The 24,267-nt window shown below is 39.1% G+C and overlaps 1 protein-coding gene across 1 annotated transcript in view; it reads right to left on the reverse strand.

Moving 5' to 3' along the window:
• Positions 1-24,267, reverse strand: part of DENND5A (DENN domain containing 5A) — a 109,122-nt gene that overhangs the window by 53,246 nt on the left and 31,609 nt on the right. Inside the window, exons 2-5 of the mRNA XM_060102737.1 lie at positions 14,347-14,418; positions 13,472-13,581; positions 10,922-11,579; positions 1,679-1,866 (exon numbers count right to left, since the gene is read on the reverse strand). Coding sequence (XP_059958720.1) covers positions 1,679-1,866; positions 10,922-11,579; positions 13,472-13,581; positions 14,347-14,418 — 1,028 coding nt within the window. The remainder of the gene's footprint in view (positions 1-1,678; positions 1,867-10,921; positions 11,580-13,471; positions 13,582-14,346; positions 14,419-24,267) is intronic.

Genomic DNA, 24,267 nt, shown 5'->3' on the forward strand with positions numbered 1-24,267 from the left:
AGCCAAAAATAAATAAATTAAATAAATAAATTTAAAAAAGAAAACAAGAATCCACCTTCCAATGCAAGGGAGGTGGGTTCAATCCCTGGTCGGGGAACTAAGATCCTACATGCTGCGGGGCAACTAAGCCCGCGTGCTGCAACTACTGAGCCCACACGCTCCAGAGCCTGTGCGCCGCAACTAGAGAGCTCACGTGTTGCAACTACTGAGCCCACGCGCCGCAACTAAGACCCGACGCAGCCAAATAAATAAATAACTAAAAACCAAAGGAGAGAGAAAAAGAGATGCAATTGACTATAACTTAAACATTACGGGTATGATCTAATTATCAGGCATGTTCATCAATATGGCTGCCCAGACATGCCCAACAATGTGAATGCTGCTTAGATCCATTTCCATGAGAACAGTCTCTTCTTTGGAGGTCCTCTTACCCATATTCCTCAGCTATACATAAAAATCTTCCCCCCAGGGCTTCCCTGGTGGCGCAGTGGTTGAGAGTCCGCCTGCCGATGCAGGGGACACGGGTTCGTGCCCCGATCCCGGAAGATCCCACATGCCGCGGAGCGGCTGGGCCCGCGAGCCATGGCCGCGGAGCCTGTGTGTCCGGAGCCTGTGCTCCGCAACGGGAGAGGCCACAGCAGTGAGAGGCCCGCGTACAGCAAAAAAAAAAAAAAAAAAAAAAAAAAAAAAAAAAAAAAAAAAAAAAAATCTTCCCCCCAAAAAATCATTGGTGGAAGGATGGGACAGAGTCATGCTGATACCAGTGTGTGCATAGTCCAAAGTCTTCTTCCCAGGCCTTTCTGTTGACTACGAAATTCAGAGTAGGAAAGGCCTTCCCCCTGCTAGTTTCATACAAGCCACAAAGTGACCAAAAGAGGTAGACCAGTTCTCTTGGTAATTCTAGGAAAATAAAAACCAAGACAATCTTATTTCTAATGATGCTTTAAATCTATTTTAGAATGAAGCAGTAGATAAACAAATATATTTTTAAAATCAATTATTTTAGTATTTGAAACAATAGGAAAGAGGAGCAGGCCATCCTCACAGCAAGGGAGGAGAAGCATTCTCTCAAGGCCTTCCTTATCTTCAGCAAGGAAAGTTTTCAAAGCTACATTCAGTACTACAAGAATCACTATGATCAGGTCAACTTTTACAGAGCAACTGTGGCCTATAAAACAAAACCACTGGTTTATTAATACATGTCTGGCTACTAAAGCAGTTATAAAATTATATTATGTGGAATTTCTTTAAAAAATAGGGGGTAGAAAGTACAGAAGTAACATACAATTTAAATGTATGATAACTGTTAAAGCTAAGTATTGAAAACACAGAGATTCACTATGCTACTCTTCTGTGTAAGTTTAAACGATTACATAATAAAAAGATTTTCTTAAAAATATGTAAAATATCATGTTTGAAAAAGGCAGTTCACAATAGTATAAACAGACATTATTATAAAAGTATGTCAGGTGATAGAGGAAACAAGTGTTTCTGGAATTATATAAATAGAGCTAAATCTTCATTGTTTTCACTTTTTTCCTGGAAAGTTGTTTGTATTCCCCCAAATAAAAGAAAACAAGCTTGGTGATACCACCCTGGGCTCATCCCAAAGCCCTTCTCTCCCAAATCCTGTGTCAGGGTCACAGACACCAGCATCCAAGCTGCATGTGTTTCTTACCTCTTGAGGCAGCTCCAGTTTTGACCGGTCATCCAGGCCATTGGAATGCAAGCCCATCAGGTATGGCACAGGAGCATCTAAGAAATGTAGGAGAGAAGCTGGGAGGATAGGAACATAGACATGCTGCCACTGGAAAGGAAACATGAGAGCTGTAATTGTCTCCGCCACAGTCATCAGTCTCTGGTAATCTAGGTCAAAAAAACAAAACACACACAAAACCAGTCAAAAACAAGGTACTTGCTTCTCAAATAGTAAGTTAAAATCTTGGAAGAGAAGCTTGTGCTCAAAGTTTAGCTTTTCTTCAGAATGCAATCTCTAGACTTTTTTTTTTTTAAATGAGTAAAAAATACATCAGCAAAGCCAATACAATAGATTGAGATTTAACACATTACTATTTACAAATGGTATGCTGGTTTCAGACACTTAAAGACAAAGTAGGAACATCAATTTTAAAATCATATGAGTAATATCCTCCTGGAATGGCTGATTTCAAGTGAGTTTTCACAGGAGTTAAACAGTTTTATGCACTAAAAACTCAGCCCACCATTTAAGCAAACCTCAGCTTGGTTCATAAATGAGTAATAAATAACAAAAAGCTTTCCAGAAAATGAAGAAGAATGAGCAGGAAGTGAGCAGAAGCTGATATATATCAACTAGGTTTTAGCAAAGCATCCTGTGTGCTCACCAATAAAACTTTGGAGCAGCTTACCACCTTGCTCCTGGCTAAGCCTGCCCTGGAAATAGTTTTTTTTTTTTAACTAGTAATGCAAATAAATAAAAATTGATGACTAAAACTTCATCATCTCCAACATGTTGAGTACACTCTAAGCAAGTGCCTCAGCTTCTTCGGGGAAAGCTAAGGCATTTGATAGATAATAGATAAGTGATGTAAAACAATCAGTGGGTAAAACTGAGCTCAGAGATTTGGTCATCAATAATGATTTTTTAAAAAATACAGCTGATTTAGCAGAAGGATAAAAGAGTGCAAGCTTTTCATATTCACTAAAATCAGGAACAGACTGATAAAGAGTTCAAGAAGAAAGTCGATCTCATTTTTCACTGTGCCCCACAAAGCACTGCCATTCCCATATTAAAGACTATTTGGTGAGCACCCTCTCCCAATTGAAGCAACAACAAAAATATTTCCCGAATTACAAAAAAAAAAAAAAAAAAAAAACCACACTCTTTCAAGGATTAAATAGATAATCTATATAGCCTTTCAGAAAAAGTATTTACTCCAACGTGAGAGTAAGCAACAACTGAGGAACAAATTTAGGCCACTTCAAGTTCTACCTTCAGCCTCTTCTGAGATATCTCAGTTCCACCGGGCACCTGTACAACTTTGCTTGTTATCTTTCTGTTGAAATCTTCCTGCTCTATGATTACTCTAACAATTATTATTAAGAAGAATTCTAATGATTCTCTAGGTGAGGCCTCAGTTTTTGTATCTTTCACCTCTCTTTTCTAGATATGAATGCTTGTAAATAATCTACTAAGAGTAATAATCTTGAGAATCGCAGACATGATAAGAATATACTTTAAATTTCAAACTTAAGATGATCAAAAGAATGTAAAGCTGTGGGAGAAAACCTCCAAGAGGTATTTAAAGCTGAAGGTCCAGTCTTACTGTGTCCCAACACTGGCTCTTAAACACCCATTTTGAATAAATATTACACTGAATAACTTCTCCCCCCGTTTCAGTGTACACACACATATAGACACACACCATTTCTGGTTTTTTTAAAAAAAGGCAGGAAGGAGAAAGGCCTTTTCAATCATGTGAAAACCAAAAAGCTGCTTCTTTTACCAAAAGTCAATAAAGCAGGTGCTACTCCTTTACGTGGCTGGCATTCCTGACAGGTCTGCTCAGAGACACGAACATCTCATAGGGGTCCAACAGACACTCTGAGTAAAGGAGTACTCAGGAGTCCCTGAAATGCCTTCCTCATGAGGCTTCCTGGACACTGGACTACTCCTTATAGTGTACCTAGTTACAGTGTCAGGGAACATCTATCTACTCTCTAAACATGAAACAGGGCATGCTAAAGTCTGAAGGAAGGGGCTTCCTCTGCTCCATAAAAGCAGGTTTTTCAATAGTACAGACATCTAGTTCTGGTTTTTCCCTACTCTTCAGGATGAGTCTAATCCAGTATCTGAAACTCAGCCCATTTATTTCTGCTAGAGTGGGTAACCTTATTCGCCTCAGATTGAAATCCCTGAAGAAGTCCCTGTGATACACTTGAAAGTGTGCGATTCCTAGAAACAAAACACTTTAGGGGGTGAGAAATAATCTCCTCTTTCAAGGCTAAACTGCTTTCCATTTATATGGTTTGGTCTTACAGATACTAGAAACTTGGAATTTTATGGCCTCTCTGGTCTGAGTTGTGGGTTTCTATTTCCCTACATTTTTTGTATTTTAAAAAAGCAACAACTCATCTTGAAGGATGGCCTAATAAACCATGCCTCCGGGATCCATCAACCCGTGGTACCCACACTAGGATGCTGACCTCCCAGAGCTGTAAGCAACAGCACAAAATCCATTTCTAGGGGCTTCCCTGGTGGCGCAGTGGTTGAGAGTCTGCCTGCCGATGCAGGGAACATGGGTTCGTGCTCTGGTCCGGGAGGATCCCACATGCCGCGGAGCGGCTGGGCCCGTGAGCCATGGCCGCTGAGCCTGCGCGTCCGGAGCCTGTGCTCCGCAATGGGAGAGGCCACAGCAGTGAGAGGTCTGCGTACCGCAAAAAAAAAAAAAAAAAAAAAAAAATCCATTTCTATACACCAGTACAAACGATAAAATCAGTACCTCCTTTGCCATTGCCTGTCTCTGTGCTCATCATGCCAAGAAGGTGAAACTAATAAATAGGAAACAGCTGAAGGTCATCTGCATCCAAAGAGCTTAGCCAATCAAAATCAACTGGAAACACTTCAGCTCCAGGCAACTCTCTGGGTTTTCTCACAGCTCCCATAATGCTGTAATGAGCAATTACTTTTAACAAAAGGAGATAATGCAAAGCATACTGGGATTACAACCACTTCTGAGTGGTGAAGAGAGAATAATCAGCACATTCTTATGACTTCTTTCTGTGCAGAGAAAGACATTAGACTTGGGATCACTTTACAGATAAGTTCACTCCTAAAACAAACTACAGGGAAGTTCCTGCAAATCAGAAATTGAATTAGAAACTGTCCTTGCATACTCACACTTCTGTGAAAACTGTATGAACAAGGATGTTTCTCATGCAATCTTTGTTCTTAGGAAACAACCTAATCTGTGTCCTGATATCTCCAAGATAAATTGTTAAATGAAAGAAGGTATAAAACAGTGATTAGTATGCTCCCATCTGTGTTGTTTTTAAAAGGTATACATGCTGTATGTGCATGTCTATGTCTGGAAGGAAACAGGAAACAGTGATAAGTCTTAACACGTCACTGTACATACACCCTTTTGTAATATTTTAAATTTCTACCATATGACTGAAATGCTTTTTTTCCAAGTTTTACTTTAATATACCATATGAAAATGTATATAATGTAAAGAATATTATAATTAATACATGTGCAACACAACATTAAAAATAGTGCATTATATAAAAGTATTTAGGAGGAGGGCATAAAAAAATCAAGAGATTATTTCACAAGGGTAGGATTTTAGATCAAAAAGAAGGGAAACAGGGACTTCCCTGGTAGCACAGTGGTTAAGAATCCACCTGCCAATGCAGGGGACATGGGTTCGATCCCTGGTCCGGGAAGACCCCACATGCCGCGGAGCAGCTAAGCCTGTGTGCCACAACTACTGAGCCTGCACTCTAGAGCCTGCGAGCCACAACTACTGAGCCCATGTGCCACAACTACTGAATCCCACATGCCTAGAGCCCGTGCTCCGCAACAACGCAACAAGAGAAGCCACTGCACTGAGAAGCCCACGCATCGCAACAGAGTAGCCCCTGCTCACCACAACTAGAGAAAGCCCGCACAGCCAACAAAAAAAAAAAGGAAACATTGAATTCTCTCTGCACTGTTTTTCCACACATTATTTATTTGTTTTAAAAAACTATTATTTTCATTAAGGATGCACAAGAAACTTGATCTCCGGCTACCACAGGAAGGAGAGAGGAAGGAGATTTCATTTTATTCCCTTTAAAATTTTTTGATTGCATTACTTTGCAAAAAAAAAACAAAAAAAACTAATGTAAGCTTATGTATAAAATAAGCCACAAGGATACATTGTAGAACACAGGGAATATAGCCAATATTTTATAATATGTATAAATGGAGTATGACCTTTAAAAATTGTGAATCACTGTATTGTACACCTGTAACTTATATACTATTGTACATCAACTATACTGCAATTAAAAAATGAATTAAAAAATACTAATGTATGCATTTGTTTCCAAGCTTATCTGCACTAGTTGAACTTATTACTGGGTTGTATAATTTAACCAAATATTATATAAATAAATGGTAAGATATGAGGGCAAAAAAAAAAGAACTGTTTCTCTGAAAACAAAATTAAATACTTTAAAAAGACTCAGTAAAGCAAAATCACTAAAAATACAGCAATTGAATTAGGCATATCACTTAAGTGCAGAAAACTTGGGAAAACTAGTATCTACTGTGGTTCTTTTGCAAGGTCCTTTAAAAGTTCTCGCTCCACTTTAAAAACTGGAAAACTCAGTGTGAATGAATTATGGGTGAGATTTATGCAAGAGAAACAATGCAGACCCCTGATTAGTGGATCCATAATCAAAGAAAATGCACAGATACTTCATCAAAAGACTGGTGATTATACAGTCATATGGTTTAAATTAAAATGTTTAAGGGATGTATATATCCTTTTAGGATTCCCAAACTTAAGTGACTTTTCAATTATTGAATTCACTACCCTACTAAATCACATCAGATAAAGAACTTCTGCTCTCTGTATAATTTTAAAACAACCACTAAAAAATATGCTGTTAAAGAAAAACTATCTCTATAGGGATCAAAGAACAAAATTATCAGTAGTAAATAAAATGATCTACACATATCTTAAAAGAAAGATTTTCCTTAAATAACACCTCTTTTCTATTCAAAAGGCAGGACATGTAGTGGGCAACACCAACTCTGAGTGCTGATGGCATGTTTTTCAAGAGCCAGAGAGATTTCCATCCACATGAGTCCTCTGAGTCATAAATAAAAATTACTTCAAGAAAACCAACCTGAATTGTTTCAAGTTCTCTATTAACAATAGAGAGCACAATCTACATCCAATAAAAGGCAATCCACTCCATTTTAGCCTTAGCCATGCTCAGCAATGCTCAGGAAGTTTTCAGAAAAAGGTTTTTTTTAACCATGCTAAGCATGACTTTTAGGTCCTGAGTTCAATTTGATTCTGCATACAAACCTTCTCAACTGCCTTCAAACCTCTTAAAATTATTATGTATACAATAACCCATATTCTGGGAAATATAAGGAGGAGCACTGAAGGAAAAAATATTACCTATCATATTTCTGGTTTTAATCCTCCTTTTCTCACCTTTAAACATCCCCAACTGCATCATAGGTATTAAAATGCCACTGCACATTTTAATACCCTATCTGGTTTGGTTTCTTCCTCTGTTCTGGTCTAAACCAGACAGTCTTCACCACTCAACCAAGTCTCTGTTTCAAAGTACAGTTGACCTTTGAACAACAGGGAGGTTAGGGGTGCCTACCACCCACACAGTTGAAAACCCGCATATAACTTTACAGGCGGCCCTCTGTATCCATGGTTCCACATCCAAGGATTCAACCAACTATGGATCATGTAGTCCTACAGTACATAGTTATTGAATAAAATCCACATATAAGTGGATCCATGCAGTTCAAACCCATGTTGTTCAAGGGTCAACTGTTTTGCCCAGCTCCAGTCTAGAAACAGTAACTAAAAAAGCAACGAGAATTGTACAAGTCTATACTTCACCCAGAGACAGAAATCTGAAACATCATTATTTTAAACAAGTTGCAAAGTAAAACCTCAGGAACCACATTTTAGTCAACAGATGCTTTTGTTCAGTCTGCAGTGTTCAACAAGAATGTTGTTGCCAATGTTTAAAAATCAAAAATTTCACATAAAAAATCTGGGTCCTCATGAAAAATTGGAAGACCTAGTAACATTAGGCCAGCATTTCCACAAGGAATTAATTGGAGCTAACTAGTGGCTGTCCACTTTAGATGCAGTATATGCTCTTCAATTCAACAGAGTCTCCATTACTTCACCTTCAGAATCCAACCATATCATACCACTTCGCTGTTACCTCCCTAGTCAGAGACAACATAATCTCTCACTTAGATTGTTAAAATGGCCTCCTAACTAACGTTATTCAGACTCTGCCCATGGACCAAATCTGGGACATTTGACCATCAAACTAATCAATCATAGTTATGGCCTATATAACCTACTGAATAAATAAAAATCTATGAGTCCATACAATAATAAACAAGGGAGAATGAAATGTTCTTCCTCACAGTAAAATGCAACCATCCTGGTAACTGGTTCAGACTAGAATCATTAATGGATGTTAAAGCTATTAAGCAAAATTTTGAAGAGAAACAGTATATTTACAGGGTTTCTCCCCACAAATTACTTCTTAATTACAAAGGGAAAAATGATAACTTTCCAGTTAAGAAACTCAGCAGACATCGTCTTAACCAAGTGATCAAATCAACATTACCAAAAATGGGACAAATGAACCATGTGCCTCCTATGATGATAAATGGACATTATGTGCCTCTAGATACAATGCACTGAGAGAACCACAACATCACTTCTGTGATATTGCAGCCAAAAATTTATAACCTGAATCTAGTCATGAGGAAACATCAGACAAACCAAAACTGAGGGACATTCTACAAAATACCTTGCCTGTACTCTTAAAAAATGTCAGTCATTAAAGACATGAGGAATTTACTACTAAAAGCAATGCATGTTACTGGACTAAATCCTGGACAAGGAATTTTTAAAAAAAATTATCATTCACTTTTATGTGAAATCTAAAAAATAAAACAAACTAGAGATTATTAAAAAAAAGAAAGAGACTTACAGATATAGAGAACAAACAAGTGGTTACCAGAGGGGAGAAGGAAGAGGGGGAGGGGCAATATAGGGGCATAGAGGATTAAGAGGTAAAAACTATTCTGTATAAAATACACTACAAGGGGGGCTTCCCTGGTGGCATAGTGGTTGGGAATCTGCCTACCAGTGCAGGGGACATGGGTTCGGGCCCTGGTCCAGGAGGATCCCACATGCCACAGAGCGGCTGGGCCCACGCGCCACAACTGCTGGACCTGTGCTCTGGAGCCCACAGGCCACGGTGCTGAAGCCACGTGCCGGGAGCCTGTGCTCCGCAGCAAGAGAAGCCACCACAGTGAGAGGCCCGTGCACCATAACGAAGAGTAGCCCCTGCTCGCCGCAACCAGAGAAAGCCCGCGCGCAACAATGAAGACCCGACACAGCCAAAAGTAAATAAATTTAAAATAAATAAATAAGCTACGAGGATTTATTGTACAACACAGGGCAGCCAATATTTTATAATAACTATAAATGGAATATAACCTTTAAGAATTGTGAATCACTATGTTGTATACCTGAAACATATAATATTGTGTATCAACCATACCTCAATTTTTAAAAATTTATCATAACAGACATTATTGGACACTGGTAAAACATGAATACAGTATTGTTATTTTATCAATGTTAGATTTCCTAAATTTATTAATCATACTATGGTTATGTAAAAAAAATGTTCTTGTTCTTATGAAATAAAAGCTGAAGTATTGAGGAGTCAAGGAACATGGAGTCTACAATGACTCTCAGTGGTTCAGTTATGTTTACACACATACAGAGATACAGAGGGAATGATAAAACAAATGTGGCTAAATGTTAATAGCTGGTGTATTGTGGGAGAGTGTACAAGAGTTCTTTGAACACTTCTTACAACTCTTCTATAAGCTGGGAATTATTTCAAAACAAAAAGTCAAAAATCTTAAAACCTCCAATGACTAAGCATCTCAGAGTAACAAAGTCCTCACAATGGCCTACAGGACTCTGTACAATTTGGCCTCCTGTTAAGTCTCTAACACTATCTGCTACTACACTCCTGCTCTCTCACACCATGTTATCTACCAGGCTTCCTCAATGTTCTTGAACATACCAATCACATTTTTGTCTCAGAACCTTTCTACTTCCTGCGCCCTTTGCCTGGATTACTTTTCCTAGACATTAACGTGGGTTGCTCACAGAGGCCTAACCTAATCACTCTATTAAAAATTGGAATTTCCCTTCCCCCAATACTATCCTTCCTGTTTTATTTTTTTCCACAGACCTTATTACCACCTTACATACTATATATTTTATTTATTTATTTAATCACCTCTCAAAAAAAAAAAAAAAAAGGTGGGGTGGGGGGGCATTCCCTGGCAGTCCAGTGGTTAAGACTCGGTGCTTTCACTGCCAGGGCCCAGGTTCAATCCTTGCTCGAGGAACTAAGATCCTGCAAGCCTTGAGGCCAAAAAAAAAAAAAAAATCACCTCTTTTTCCCCACTAAAATATAAGTTCTATTATAGCAGGGATTTTTATCTATTCTGTCCTCCCTGAATCTCTAGCCCCTAGAGTAACTCCTGGCACACAGCAGATTCTCAATAAACATGTACTGAATGAATGAATTTTATGTTACTTATCTGGCTCCTTTAATAAACATTTGTTTCCTTCTGCTCTATTTTACTGTTTTGTCCAAATCTGCTGCTCACTATCACTTAACGTCTCATTTATAAAAACAATTCAGTTATAACAAACAACAGAAAAAAGCAACACATCCTCGTTTTCTCAAATATATTTTTTCAAAAATATGAAGGATCATCGTACTGTCAGGCTGAGGAAGGGGCAGAAATAACTCTGCAGAGTGATAGAACAGAACTGATGGAAAGTCAATTTCCCATGACCATCAACTCCTGCCTCCTCTTTTCAGCATCAATCAGACGTCAGAAGGCAGGGTTCCCCTCCCACACTGGAGTGCCCAGCAAAAGGCCACGATGATAGCCAATTAGAAATGGTAGACCTCTCGTGTTCCATTAATTTGTCATCCAGCACCTACCTGCAAAAGATCTGAGTTTTGCTCAAACTGTAACAGCCCTTGTCCTTTACAGTCAGCCCTACTGTATCTGATATGGAAAGAAGAGAGGCCCTATGAAGGGAGAGAGCTCTAGTAAGCACTGACTTACGCTGTGAGTAGAGCAGGATTTGAAACTCCAGAAGGGCACAAGTGAAAAGTTGAAACACATTCTCCACCCCAAGCAGTTCAAAGACCTCTTTGACAGGAAAGTCGAATAAGGGAAGCTCATTGGTACTTGGTCTCTGGCAGACAATTGGCCCATAGACCCCAGAAAACTTCAAGGACCGGCCAGGAGGTGGGAGAGGCACCTCGTAGAGTACATTGTATATGTAGCTCTCTAGGGGCAGTGGAGGGGGCTGAGGTGAAGTGACTGCCTGGTGAAGTTGTTCCAGCACACTCCGACATGCTTTCATGAAGGACATGGGCGTGATGAGGCAAATGCACTTAGAGACGTAGAGCGTATCCCGGCTAATGTCGTAGGAGTTGAAGCGCTGCAGCTTGGTCCCAGGAGTGCCTTCACCATCCTCCATGTCACTGTGGTCTCGGCCATCAGCAAGGGGAGCATGGAGGACATCATACTCAGCATTATGCATGTGGTAGAGGGTCTGCATTGCACTGCAGATCTGCTTGCTAGTCACCTCCTCATAAAATGTGAGGGAAAACCCAAATGTCCGAGAGCCATCCTCCCTTGTGATAATAAAGGCATGGAACTGAGGTTCCCTGGGATCAGCCTGGGTCTTGAATGCCAGCCCTTTGGGCATGCATAGCTGCAAAAGACACAAGGAAACAACTGGTGAGAACCCTCACTGCTGATCCTCTTCTCAGAACACCATCACTACTCATTTACTTAAAGAGCACCTACTGTGCTGGATATCTGGGATATAAGACCAACACAGCAAAATATCTGCCCTAAAGACCTCCCATTCTAAGACACACAAGTAACTAAAATTATAATGCATTTATCAAGGCTATACAGAAATATACACAAAGTGCTAGAGGAACAAAGAACAAACAACTCAGTCTCAGCCTTCATCAGAAAAGGCTTCAGAGATGAACTTATGCTAGGATTCATCAGGTAGATAAGAGAAAGAAGGGTATTTCAGGGGCATGAAGAAAATGCACAAAGGAGGTAAAAGAAAGCTTGGAGAATTTAGGTAGGTGGTTAAGCATGACAGCATCTATTAGGAGATGATGCTAGAAATATATCTAAAAACCAGACAGATGCAACTTCATACCTAAAAATAAACAAAGTTTTAGATTCTATCAGCTCACAAGATTCTGTCATCAATAAAATCTTCTCTTTTCATAGAAAAAAAAAAGCGTGTTCATTTCATGTAATGCAAGGAGATGATATAATCAGGATAGAGATGCACTTTTTTCACTCTAACTCAGATGGGTTATATAAAGAAACTTGGGTAGCTAATCTAACTGACCTGAATCAATCAGCTTCCATTTTCCACTTTTCCACAAACCTGGCTATACAAAGGAACTACGAGGAGCCTGGGTTAACAAGTACAAGGAGCTACATTATGGTATATCCATTACCCTTGAACTTGACTTCTCAAAGCCTAAGTGTTTCTAGAATATAGTATGTTAAAAGGAAATAAGCACTGGACTAGGAGTCAAAAAACTTGAGGCTCTCTACGATTCAGTTTCCTCTCCTGTGAAATGAAGATAATACAGTTTACTCTGCGTACTTCACAGGGTTACTGCATGCATCAAACAAGATCATCCTCAAAAAGCTATTAAAAAGTAACAGAGGGCTTCCCTGGTGGCGCAGTGGTTGAGAGTGCGCCTGCGACGCAGGGGACAGGGGTTTGTGCCCCGGTCCGGGAAGATCCCACATGCCGCGGAGCGGCTGGGCCCGTGAGCCATGGCTGCTGAGCCTGCGCCGCCGGAGCCTGTGCTCCGCAGCGGGAAAGGCCACAGCGGTGAGAGGCCCGCGTACTGCAAAAAAAAAAGAAACAGAGGCAGTACAAAGATATGGTTAAGAGCAGAGTTCTGGAAACAGACTACGATATTTAAGCTTGCTCAACTGCTCGTTAGCCATATGACACTGAACACATTACTTAACCTCTCTGGATCTTAGTTTCCTCACCCATAAAATATGTGTCTGTGTCTGTGTGTGTTTACTTAATATTATCTACATAAGGGGTATTGTGAGGATTAAATGAGTTAATTCATGTATAATACTTATCACAGTGCCTAGCACAAGGTGAATACTCAACAAACGTTAGCTTATTCATTGTAGTATTCATCTACAAATTTAAAATGCTGCCCTATCTAAAATTATAATAAAACAAAAACACCCATTTCTGTCATATTACTCAGATATATACAATACAGATGAAAACTGCTTTAAACCTCACTTATTGTGTAAAATCAATGCTATAAGCAACCAACAGTTCAATCTCACAAAAAAAGTTCACTGACCCAATACTGTGTATTTGTCTGACTCAACAGAAGCACCTTGTGACTTCTGGTATATCTGATATATTCCAAATATTTGATATAGTGATCAAAATGCAGAATCACAAACAATATGCATATAAGAAGTTACTGATACTTGGTGGAACCACTGCTACCATAGTCTGAACTCACAATCCTACTGTGAATTACTCTGTAAATTATCTCACACTTGTAGCTAACAAATACTAACCATTCCCACTGCATCTTGGTCAAAGGGATTCCAGTCCACGTTCTCAGGATATCGTGCAAGGACCTTAGACTTGAATGTTCGTCTCAATGGTGTCTGCTCAAAATTTTCTCCTGCAAGAAAAAGAATGAAGCAAGTCATCTGCACAAAGTCCCCTGAAACCACAGGTTATGAATATCTGAGCTTGGTAGTCCAGCAAGGTACAGAAATGAAGGCAAAAGGGTGAGTATGCCAACCATCTAAGAACAGGAAAGGTATTATAGTTATTAGATCAGTAAGAAGCTGGAAAAGTTTAGCATGGTTAATACTGGATACTGTTAGCTACCTTGGTTTTTCTTTAAAATGAAATCATTACTACAATCTTCTTGGGAGGAGAGGGGAGAAAGCACAAGGAAAGATGAAGGATTATATCCATCATTTTTTTTCCCCTAAAAGCTACATTTCATTTGCTTAAAGTCAACTAATAACATCATAGAAGCATAAATTATTTTAAATTCAAAATAAAGTATGCATTTCTATGATCTCTGAAAAAATACAAAGGGAATTAAAAAATTCAAGAACATTAAGAAAGCAGATTTCAGGATAAATCCAATGAGCTATTTTGTCAATTGAGAATCATTTGAAATTTCTGAAATTCTCCTTTGTTTCCCCCTTCCCCCTCCTAAAAACATTAGAGCAGACTGAAATATGAAAAGAAACTGAAAAGAAAAGAGGAAGAATCAAAGAACCCACCACCTAGAGGGATACAAATATGAAAAAATCTATTGGTCGAAAAAGGCATAAGAAAGTTAGGTCAAAGGGTACAAAATGCCACTGGAGAGACTTATATAAGAGCCACCAGAATGCTTTGGGTGTTCTCAATTTTGTTTTGTTTTTACCTTCAGTTGTACTTGAAATGAAAGGGCTGGCACCATCCCTGGCTTTAGAAGCCTGTATGTACTGGCATAATGCTATATGATAAATGAAATAACATAGTATTACAATAAAGCAATGTTATTCAAACTTTTTTGACCATGACTCCAGTATGAAACAAAGTTTATATCAGGAAGCAATAAACACACACATGATATATATTAATATATATAAATTCACTTAAAACAAAAATTTCACCAAAAAAATACCCTTACTATATGGAATGTGTTCTCATAATTTCTACTCTATGTCATTAAAACCAAAAAGGCTAACTGCAGACCTACTAATGGTCATGATTCACAGTTTGAAAAACACTACAAAATAGTATAATGGGATGAAGAGCTCAACAGGTATTAAATTACTATAAAGCCACTAGTGCTTTTTCTAAAAGTATACCACCCAAATATTGCTTTTCCCAAGGGATTAGGGAGAAGGGAACAAATTAAATGCACCTAAATATTTTGAACAAATAAATTTAGTAGGAATCATGGGAAAATATGTGGGAAACATGATCAAGGACAATTCAATTGAATTCTATATCTATTTACTGAGTAATCATGTTATACAAGGGCCTTAGGTACTGTGGAGGATAGAGATGAACCAGATGAAACACCCATCCTCAAGGACCTTTCCGTTAAACGTATAGGAAAAAGAACATACACAAATAACATTTTCCCAGGAAGGTTATTATCTGGGAGGCTCCAGCTTATGTGGTCTATCCATTCAGAGCACACTTGCACAGGATCCTGTTCACGGGCTCTAGTTGATAGAATAAATTCTGTTCCAACTAAAGTTTTTATAAGTTGGCTTAGAACCCAAAGGGGCTGGTGATTATTAAGGAAGATGCACTCCTCACCAACACAAGACTGGGATGAACCTAAAGTCAGATAGTCCTTCACTCTAAATCAGCCCAGAGGCACCTTGAAAGTTTTTTTAAACAGTTTATATTATATTACTTCTAAGGCACCTGTTCCAGAAACTAATAATGATTCCAGTCAGTGAGTTATTGCTTTTAACAATTAAAACCTTCACTTCCATTTTCTCTCAGGTTTTGTCCACCATCATCATCAGAAGCCCACTTATTCATAATTTTCAACTTCTGACAAGACCCAACCTTCTTTCTGTTAGTAAAGCAAGTTCCACAACTCAATTCCTCTAATTTCTAATCCCTTCTTCCAAATTGATTTTTCTGAAACTCTTTTCTAGCAAATTTCATCTCTCAAAATACATTTCATAATCTTCACTAAATAAAACTGGCAAAATCAGCCGGCAGCTGGTAATACCAGTAGCAACAAAGCCCTACAGCTATGTTGAGCTAGTCTCAGAGTTTTCACTAACACCTGCAAAGAGTGCAAAGAGCCCACCCATGGCAAGCCTGCACTCACTGTACAAAGTAATTAAACAGCAAGCAGCTGACATAAGGTCTTGTCTACAGTCTGACATTCTCAGAATGTATTTTTAAACTGCATTCAGTTCTGAGAGAAGATAACTATTTCTTCCTCCTAAGCTTCTTTATTTTTAATTGTCAGTTTGCTCATTTCTTCCTTAGTAGGCTAGAAAATCCCCTCAGTAAAAACCACGAAATATTTGAACACATACAGGAATCAGGGCAGTTAGCAATGTCCTATATGGAAGCCTTTAGAGAAAGTTTTCCTAAGATGGCTACAAGGTGCCCCGTAAGACATGAAGAGCATTCAAAGGATGGAACAGGGGACTATTTAGGGGGAGAATTTTAAACAACCAGTGAGATGTAGAATGGAGCCAGAAGTGAACATGATGAGCTGACCTGGAGTGCAGACAAAGAGGTGGGGAAAGCTATGAATCACAGGGTGAACTGGCCTTCAGATCCTCTGTCCCCACCACTACCTCTCCACCTCCTGCTCCTTCTTTAAACAAGCTGAGTAAAGAAGTCTTGTTAAAGAGTCAGGTTCTGAGTAAAGGCACAGCAGAGAGCGCCAATCTCAGACAAAAGTCCTTCTGTGTATTAGACTGGACCAGTAGCAGGAACATAGTCTTTTCACTGCAAGGAGAAAGAAGAGGTATAAAGAAGAGGTATGAAGGCCCTGAGAACAATCGTGTTCATTATAATCACCCTATGAAGTGTCAGAAAGTAATAGAAGAAGGAGATCACAAACCTAAGATCTTTCTGTTAAAACAATTTAATCTTTCATCATTTACCGAGGGCTGAGTTTTTTGAGAATAAGCAATGGAGACTTATTGCCTCAGGAACATCTACATAGCCCCACCTCCTGAAACCTACACATGTGTCACAGGTCCCATAAATCCTCAGTTATTTAGACCTTTGGAAATTCAGACAATATCAGGAATATGACATCACAACAACTACTGTCCTATTTTCCTAGAAACAACAACTAATTATTTGCCCAGCACAAATGTCAGCAGGTCTGAATATCAAAACTAAAGCCCATTTCTAACAGCAACTTAAAAATTAGTCAACTAGGTATCAGTCTGTCTTTGTGAATCTGCTCCCTGGAAAGTACAGTTCAGATAAAATCACGACAGATTTTTTTTTAAAGCCTGCATGCCTTACAAGGACTTCTAATAGGTTCTTTGTTTACTTGTTCTGCTCTGGCCAGGCCAGAAACAAATTGATATTTGTATTGCTATTAGCCTCTTGGTACTAGCTTGATTTGAATAACCCTGAATGAGGGATGCTTATGCTGAGAAGCTTCAAAGGAACCCCTAAACTCTCTGAAATAATTTACAAATTTTTGTATGAAGACATTTGCATTTTTCTGGGGAGAGAACACAATTTCTATCAGATCTCAAAGGATCTCATGACTCGAAAAAGTTAAAAACCACAGCTCCAAATGTTTATCCTAATTTGGGCAGAAAATATTTTGACCACTTAAAGGTTAACCTAAATGGGCAGGTTTTCATACAATCTAAAATAAAATACACATACTACTAAATAACTGCTTTCTAGGTTGATGATGACCCAAATTAAGACCATTATTTTCTCCTTTCTTATCATGAGACACCTATGTTGATTGTTTCATACATGCATGTCAACAAGTCAAAAAAGAAAAAATATATATCCTCAAAAGTTCTGTCTGAAGTCCTCTGTAAGGTCATCAGAAAATGTTCACCAAGATCTCCAAGTTGTACATTTATATTAAATTTATTACATCTGTGTTTTTAAATGGTAGAGCAGATATGAAAAGGTAGGTACCCAAACAGCTACCTGAGAAAGACCCAATATGGTTAAACCTCAACCTGGTTTATGTTGAACCACACAAAGCTTCTCCAGATCACAATGTTAGCTTAGATTCAAGCACAATAAAAGTAACCATCATTTCCTGGGAAACTGTTTATAGGACATATCTGTTATATCTACATCTTGGATTAGATATACCAAATAAAATGAATATTTCAATTTCTAAACCTATCAGTAATCAGAGTTTGGATACACTAAAGGAGTTTTACATAAAATTTGAAGTTTAAAAAAACAAAACAAAATGGACTTCCCTGGTGGTGCAGTGGTTAAGACTCCACGCTCCCAATGCAGGGGGCCTGGGTTCGATCCCTGGTCAGGGAACTAGATCCCACATGCATGCCGCAACTAAGAGTTCGCATGCCACAACTAAGGAGCCCGCCAGCCACAACTAAGGAGCACACATGCCACAACTAAGGGCTAGCACAACCAAATAAATAAATTAAATAAATATTAAGGGAAAAAAGAGCTAAGGACATTTTTATATCTGGTCCCTTGGAGGAGATAGGGAGGATAATATAAATATCTGTGAAACTGAAACAAAACACAAAAACAACAATAAAAACTGACTTTGTCAACAGAATAATTTATATCTAGTTTGATGGAAGTTCTGCTTCCAGCGAGACCAACTCTCTTGCAGATAACCATGAACTCCGGACAAAATATAAAAAACAACTACCTGAAGGTCCTAGAAATGAAAAGCAGGCAGATTATGAAGGCAAATGGAGGGTCAACTCTTGGGAAAAGGTAACAACACTGGGTAAATGTCCCCTTTTCATGGCTTTTGGCTAGGCAGGTCCCAGTCTGTGCCATGAGAGGTGGCTAAAATTCGGATAAAGATCCATAGTTATACTAGCTTAAGGAACCGGAGGACAGAATTTAAAGGCAACCACAACAGCTGGGAAGCAAGGGAAGGAAATTCCAGAGAGAGCCAGAGAGGGGGTACCGCTAACTCTGTGTATAAACGCTGCTCAAATCTCTGGCTGATCCCTGAACCATGCGTGCATGGAACAGATCCCAAGCAGCTAGGTTAGGGCTAACAGAACTGAACTGAGATTTAAGTGGCCGCTCACTGCTGGGAAACAGAACAAACAAAATTCAATGTTTTTGGAGGAAGGTGACAGAATCCAGAGTCTCTACAACATATCGTACATAATGTCAAGGACACAATCTAAAATTGTTCAGCATATAAAAAAACAGAAAAACATGACCCATTCTCAAGAGAAGAGTCAATCAAAAGAAAACGACTTTGCATTGATCCAATATTGGGATTAGGAGACAAGGATTTAAAACAGCAATGTTCATAATGAATGAAAAGACAGTACAATGAAACAGACACTATAATTAAGTGGATGGGCTTAACAGCAGACTGGAGATGCAGAAGAGTTAATGAACTTAAAAACAGGTCAACCAAAAAGTAACCAATCTGGGGCTTCCCTGGTGGCGCAGTGGTTAAGAATCTGCCTGCTAATGCAGGGGACACGGGTTCGAGCCCTGGTCTGGGAGGGTCCCACATGCCGCGGAGCAACTAGGCCCGTTGAGCCACAACTACTGAGCCTGCGCGTCTGGAGGCCGTGCTCCGCAACGGGAGAGGCCGCGATAGTGAGAGGCCCGTGCACCGCGATGAAGAGTGGCCCCCGCTTGCCACAACTGGGGAAAGCCCTCGCACAGAAATGAAGACCCAACACAGCCAAAAAAAATTAATTAATTAATTAATTAATTAATAAAAAGTCAAGCATTTGAAGCCCTTTAAAAAAAAAAAAGAAAAATCTCTGACATTAAAAAATTCATTAAAAAAAAAAAAAGTAACCAATCTGAAGAACAGAGAGAAAAAAGATTAGTGAGAGAAAGGGGGTCCGGGGTTGGGGGGGACCCAAAGATATGTGGGGCAGCAAGTCTAACATACATATAATTGGAGCCCCAAAGGAAAGGAGAGCAAATGAGGTAAAAAAGAATATTTGAAGAAATAATAATAAAAAATTTCCCAAATTTGGTAAAAGATATAAATTTACAGTCAAGAAGCTCAGCTGAATCCCAAGCAGGATAAATACCAAGAAAATCATATGCAGTCAAATTTTGAAAAAAAAAAGAGAGAAAGAATTTTAAAGAGAAAATCTTGAATGGAGACAGGAAAAAAAAAACACATTACATTAAAGAAGAAAAAATGATTGAAATTACTACTGCCTTTTTAACAGAAACAATGGAGATTAGAAGACACGGAACAACACCTTACAAGCACTAAAAGAAAAAAAAAAGGCCTTGTCAACGTAGAATTCTATAAACAAACAAAAATCCTTCAAAAGTGAAGGCAAAATTAAAACAATTGCAAGTAAAACAAAACTAAGAGAATTCATTGCTGCAGACCTGCACTACAAGAGTAAGAAGAGCCCATCCCAATAGGTTACATGCTGTATGATTCCATTTATATAACATTCTTGAAACGACAAAATTATAGAAATGAACAGGTTAGTGGTTGCCAAAGGTCAGGGATGGGGGGGAGGGTGGCTATAAAAAGGCAACCCCAAGAATTCTTGTGGTGATGGAACTATTCTGTATCTTGACTATATCAATGTCAATATCCTGGTTGTGACAGTATACTATAGTTTTTTAAGATGTTACCATTGGGTAAAGGGTACAGGGTAATCTCCCTGTATTATTTCTTACAACAGCTTATGAATCTACAATTACGTCAAATAAAAAGTTTAATGTATTTAAAAAGTATATTTTTAATTTTTAAAAAGTGTTTTAATGTTTTTAACAACCTGCCGAGTTTTAAAGCAGAGGCTGCAGGCAACACAATTGAAGCATTCAAAGCTATACAGAGCTCTTTGGACAGAGCTCTTTGAAGGCAGCTTAACTATCCCTCTCTCCAGGCCCAAGACAGAAGTGTCACATAAACTGCCTCACCTCACCACATCAACACCAATCCTACAAGGTCTAGTTCACATTATCTACAGCAAGAATGATGAAATTTTTTCCTCTGGGAATGGATATAACCAGGTTATTACGCTATCGTTTGCATACTGGCATCCTGGGATGTCCTACAATTGATCCCGTTAGTGTCACTGGCCATCAATTCAGTGCTACTCATGCTATAATCAATTTCCTTCCTGCATTAAAAGACATCACTGTATTTTTCGTGTTACAAACATTTCCGAAACTGACTGCACATCAGAATAGTATTACTACTACCAACTCATACTTGGGTTTTCAGTTCACGTTGAAAACCAGCTGGTTTTATCTTCATTTGTTGCCCCAGCATTTCAATTCTGCAGATAATTTCTTAACCCCTGTACAAATCAGAGATCATCTTCTGTCATCTTTGACTAACAGGGCACAATGTAGTAAGAGAAGGGAATGCAAATTTCTAACTAAATTAACCTTGTTATTACTTTTAGATGACTACTTCATTAATATCAGCACTTTTTAAATAGAGACAGCTTTAAAACACACAGTAAGACTAGCAAGCAGAGTTCTGGTAGCTAAAGAAAGCCACCTTACACTGCCCTCATCACTGTCTTCTTCCTCTCTCATACACATAAAATTGAGGTAAATTCACAGCTCCTGCAGCATAAAGTGAAGAAGGTAACTGCTCCTTGAAGAGACAGCCTATACCTTGGCCCACATCACCAAGATGACTGTGGTGCTCAGGAGTCAGACATTTACAAACAAATATCCAGAATGTAGATAGTGAGCTGCCCCCACCTTGGACAAGCCACAAGGCCTCTTCTAAGGCACTATCTAACCCAGGAAAGCTGTTTACCAGGCTTTTCAATGAAAGAGCAATAGAAACCATCTGTTACTCCTATGTGTTCCCCTGAGGAAGATTTGTTCACTTTCTTTCTCAACATACTTTCTTTGTCAGATAACTTTAGATTTGTGTATACAGCCACTACTTTTATTGATGCTTTGCCTCCTGCTTGATATTACCCAGGCACCACACCTAGTCCAACTCATGAACCTAGTATTCCTAAAATGGCTGAACTTCTCACGTACCCGATTTTAACAAGAGACTGAGATTTGAGAACCTATCCAGAGATGACTGCTCCAAACCACAGCTAAGACAGAACTTTGGTAGCAAGGCATCAAGTGTAGATACTGCCTCCCTTTCAGCCCAGCTGAATACCCTGCAGGGCACACACTTGTTGAGCTAACATCTTGAACTAAGATATGTAATTTGCTGTGTTTAGTGGGGAAAGCAAAAAGCTCTCAAATTCATGGTCCAGTTTAACAAACCCAGTCCTGTGAGATGGAAATACACATACTATTCTAAATAGAGTGAGGGCTCCCAGAGGCTTTACGTGTGTATACACAGGCACTTTTCTCTATAAGCTGGGCCCTCCGGAAAACTGGGCTTAGGCAAACCCACTGGACTGGAATCTCTAAGTAAGAAATAGCAGAGGACAAATATGAGCAATGGTCCCCATGCTCTCCTCAATACCAAATTTTAAAATAAGCAGCCTAAATTAAGTGTAAACAACTAGCCTAGAAGGGAGGAAAGAGGGTCAAGGTCCCACCTTGGCTACTAATTGTATGATCCTAAACAACTTACTGAGTTTTGTGGGTCTCACTTTCCTCAACTGAAAGATAAAGAAGCAGAGAACTAGTTGGTGATCTGTAAAGGTTTTTCCAGCTCGATCATTCCAGGACTTAATGACTGCTGGGCCTACAGTCTGACCAAGCGTGGAAATTCTGCCTTTCAAATTGTGAGCTCTAGGCATGCGTTAGTTCTCCCTCTACTGCCTCTCTCTTTCCAAAATCCCACTGAAACAGTAGAGAGGTGGGGAAGCATAAACCTATAGAATGAAAGTGAAGATAATAGCAACAAAATTTTAGAAGCTGGGAAGCAGATGGATGAATCATTACTGACAGGAGACTTAAGAAAACTGAGATACAACATAACCTCCAAAAAGCTCAGGAACTTGTAGCATCAGGTACTTATGAAGTAGGGATTACGACGGGGCTAAAAACAGAAGAATTGATTGAAAGCCTATTTAAGAACCAGCTGGCATCAGCTCATGAATAAACAAAATGTTGTGTAACTACACAATGGAACATTATTCAGCCATAAAAAGAAATGAAGTACTGTTACATCTCGCAACATAAATGAACCTTGAAAACATTATGCTAAGTTAAAGAAGCCAGACACAAAAGGCCACATGCTGTACAATTTCATGTATATGAAATGCCCAGAATAGGCATATTTACAGAAACAAAAAGTGGTTGCCAGGGGACTAACTGCTAATAGGTATGCAGTTTCCTTTTGGGATGATGGAAATGTTCTGGAACTAGATAGTGTGACGGCTGCACAACACAGTGAATACACTAAAAACCACTGAAGTGTACACTTCAAAATGCCACATTTATGGTACATGAATTATATCTCAATTTTGAACCAGCTGGACCACCCAGCCCAGCCCAGCCCACCCCATACATTTTCCACTCCATCTGGCCTCCTCCATTCAAGAAGAAAACAAAGTTTATTCTTTACAATGGATAAATAAAATGAGTGGGGAGGGCAAATGGGTGATGGTGGTCAAAAGCTACAAACGTCCAGTTATAAGATAAATAAGTCTTGGGGCTGTAATGTACAGCATGGTGACTACAGTTAACAATACTGTATTGTATATCTAAAAGCTGCTAAGCGAGTAAATCTTAAAAGTTCTCATCACAAGAAAAAAAAAACTTGTAGCTATGGTGATAGATATTAACTAGACATTATGTAATCATTTTGCAATATATACATATATCAAATCATTGTTGTACACCTAAAACAATACATTGTTATATGTCAATTATATCTCAATTAAAAATAAAAAAAGAAGGGACTTCGCTAGCAGTCCAGTGGTTAAGACTCCACGCTCCCATTGCAGAGGGCATGGGTTCAATCCCTGGTTGGGGAACTAAGATTCCACATGCCGCACGGTGCAGCCAAAAAACATAAATTAAAAATAATAAGGGGCCTCCCTGGTGGCGCAGTGGTTGAGAGTCTGCCTGCCGATGCAGGGGATATGGGTTCGTGCCCCGGTCCGGGAGGATCCCATATGCCGCGGAGCGGCTGGGCCCGTGAGCCATGGCCGCTGAGCCTGCGCGTCCGGAGCCTGTGCTCCGCAACGGGAGAGGCCACAACAGTGAGAGGCCCGCGTACTGCAAAAAAAAAAAAAAAAAAAAAAAGAAGAAGAAGAAGAAGAAGAATGGGTGTCTATACTTGGGATTGCACAGTATAACAGCTGAAAAACCACAGACATAGCTGAGAGCAAGGGTATTGTTCTAAAAATAGGGAAATAAGAAAAGATTTACATACTGAACATTGAGACCCTCAGTGCTCTTCCACCACTTGGCTCTCAGAAACTTGGCAGCTAGGATTATGCCCTCAAGGCAGAGATCTGAAGGAGCATTTTATGTGAACCTGACCAGCACAAGAAAAAAGACCTAGAGATACTGATGGTAAAAGGGAAAAAACTATATAGCCAAATCATTCTATAGTGAACCGCTCAGTAACCAAATCCCACCTATGAACACAGAGATCCCAATCAGCTTCTTGGTGCATTTTTTTTAATTAATTAATTTATTTATTTATGGCTGTGTTGGGTCTTCGTTGCAGTGCGCAGGCTTCTCATTGTCGTGGCTTCTCTTGTTGCAGAGCACCGGC

Source organism: Mesoplodon densirostris, chromosome 7, assembly GCF_025265405.1.
Source record: "Mesoplodon densirostris isolate mMesDen1 chromosome 7, mMesDen1 primary haplotype, whole genome shotgun sequence".
NCBI classification, from domain to species: Eukaryota; Metazoa; Chordata; class Mammalia; order Artiodactyla; family Ziphiidae; genus Mesoplodon; species Mesoplodon densirostris.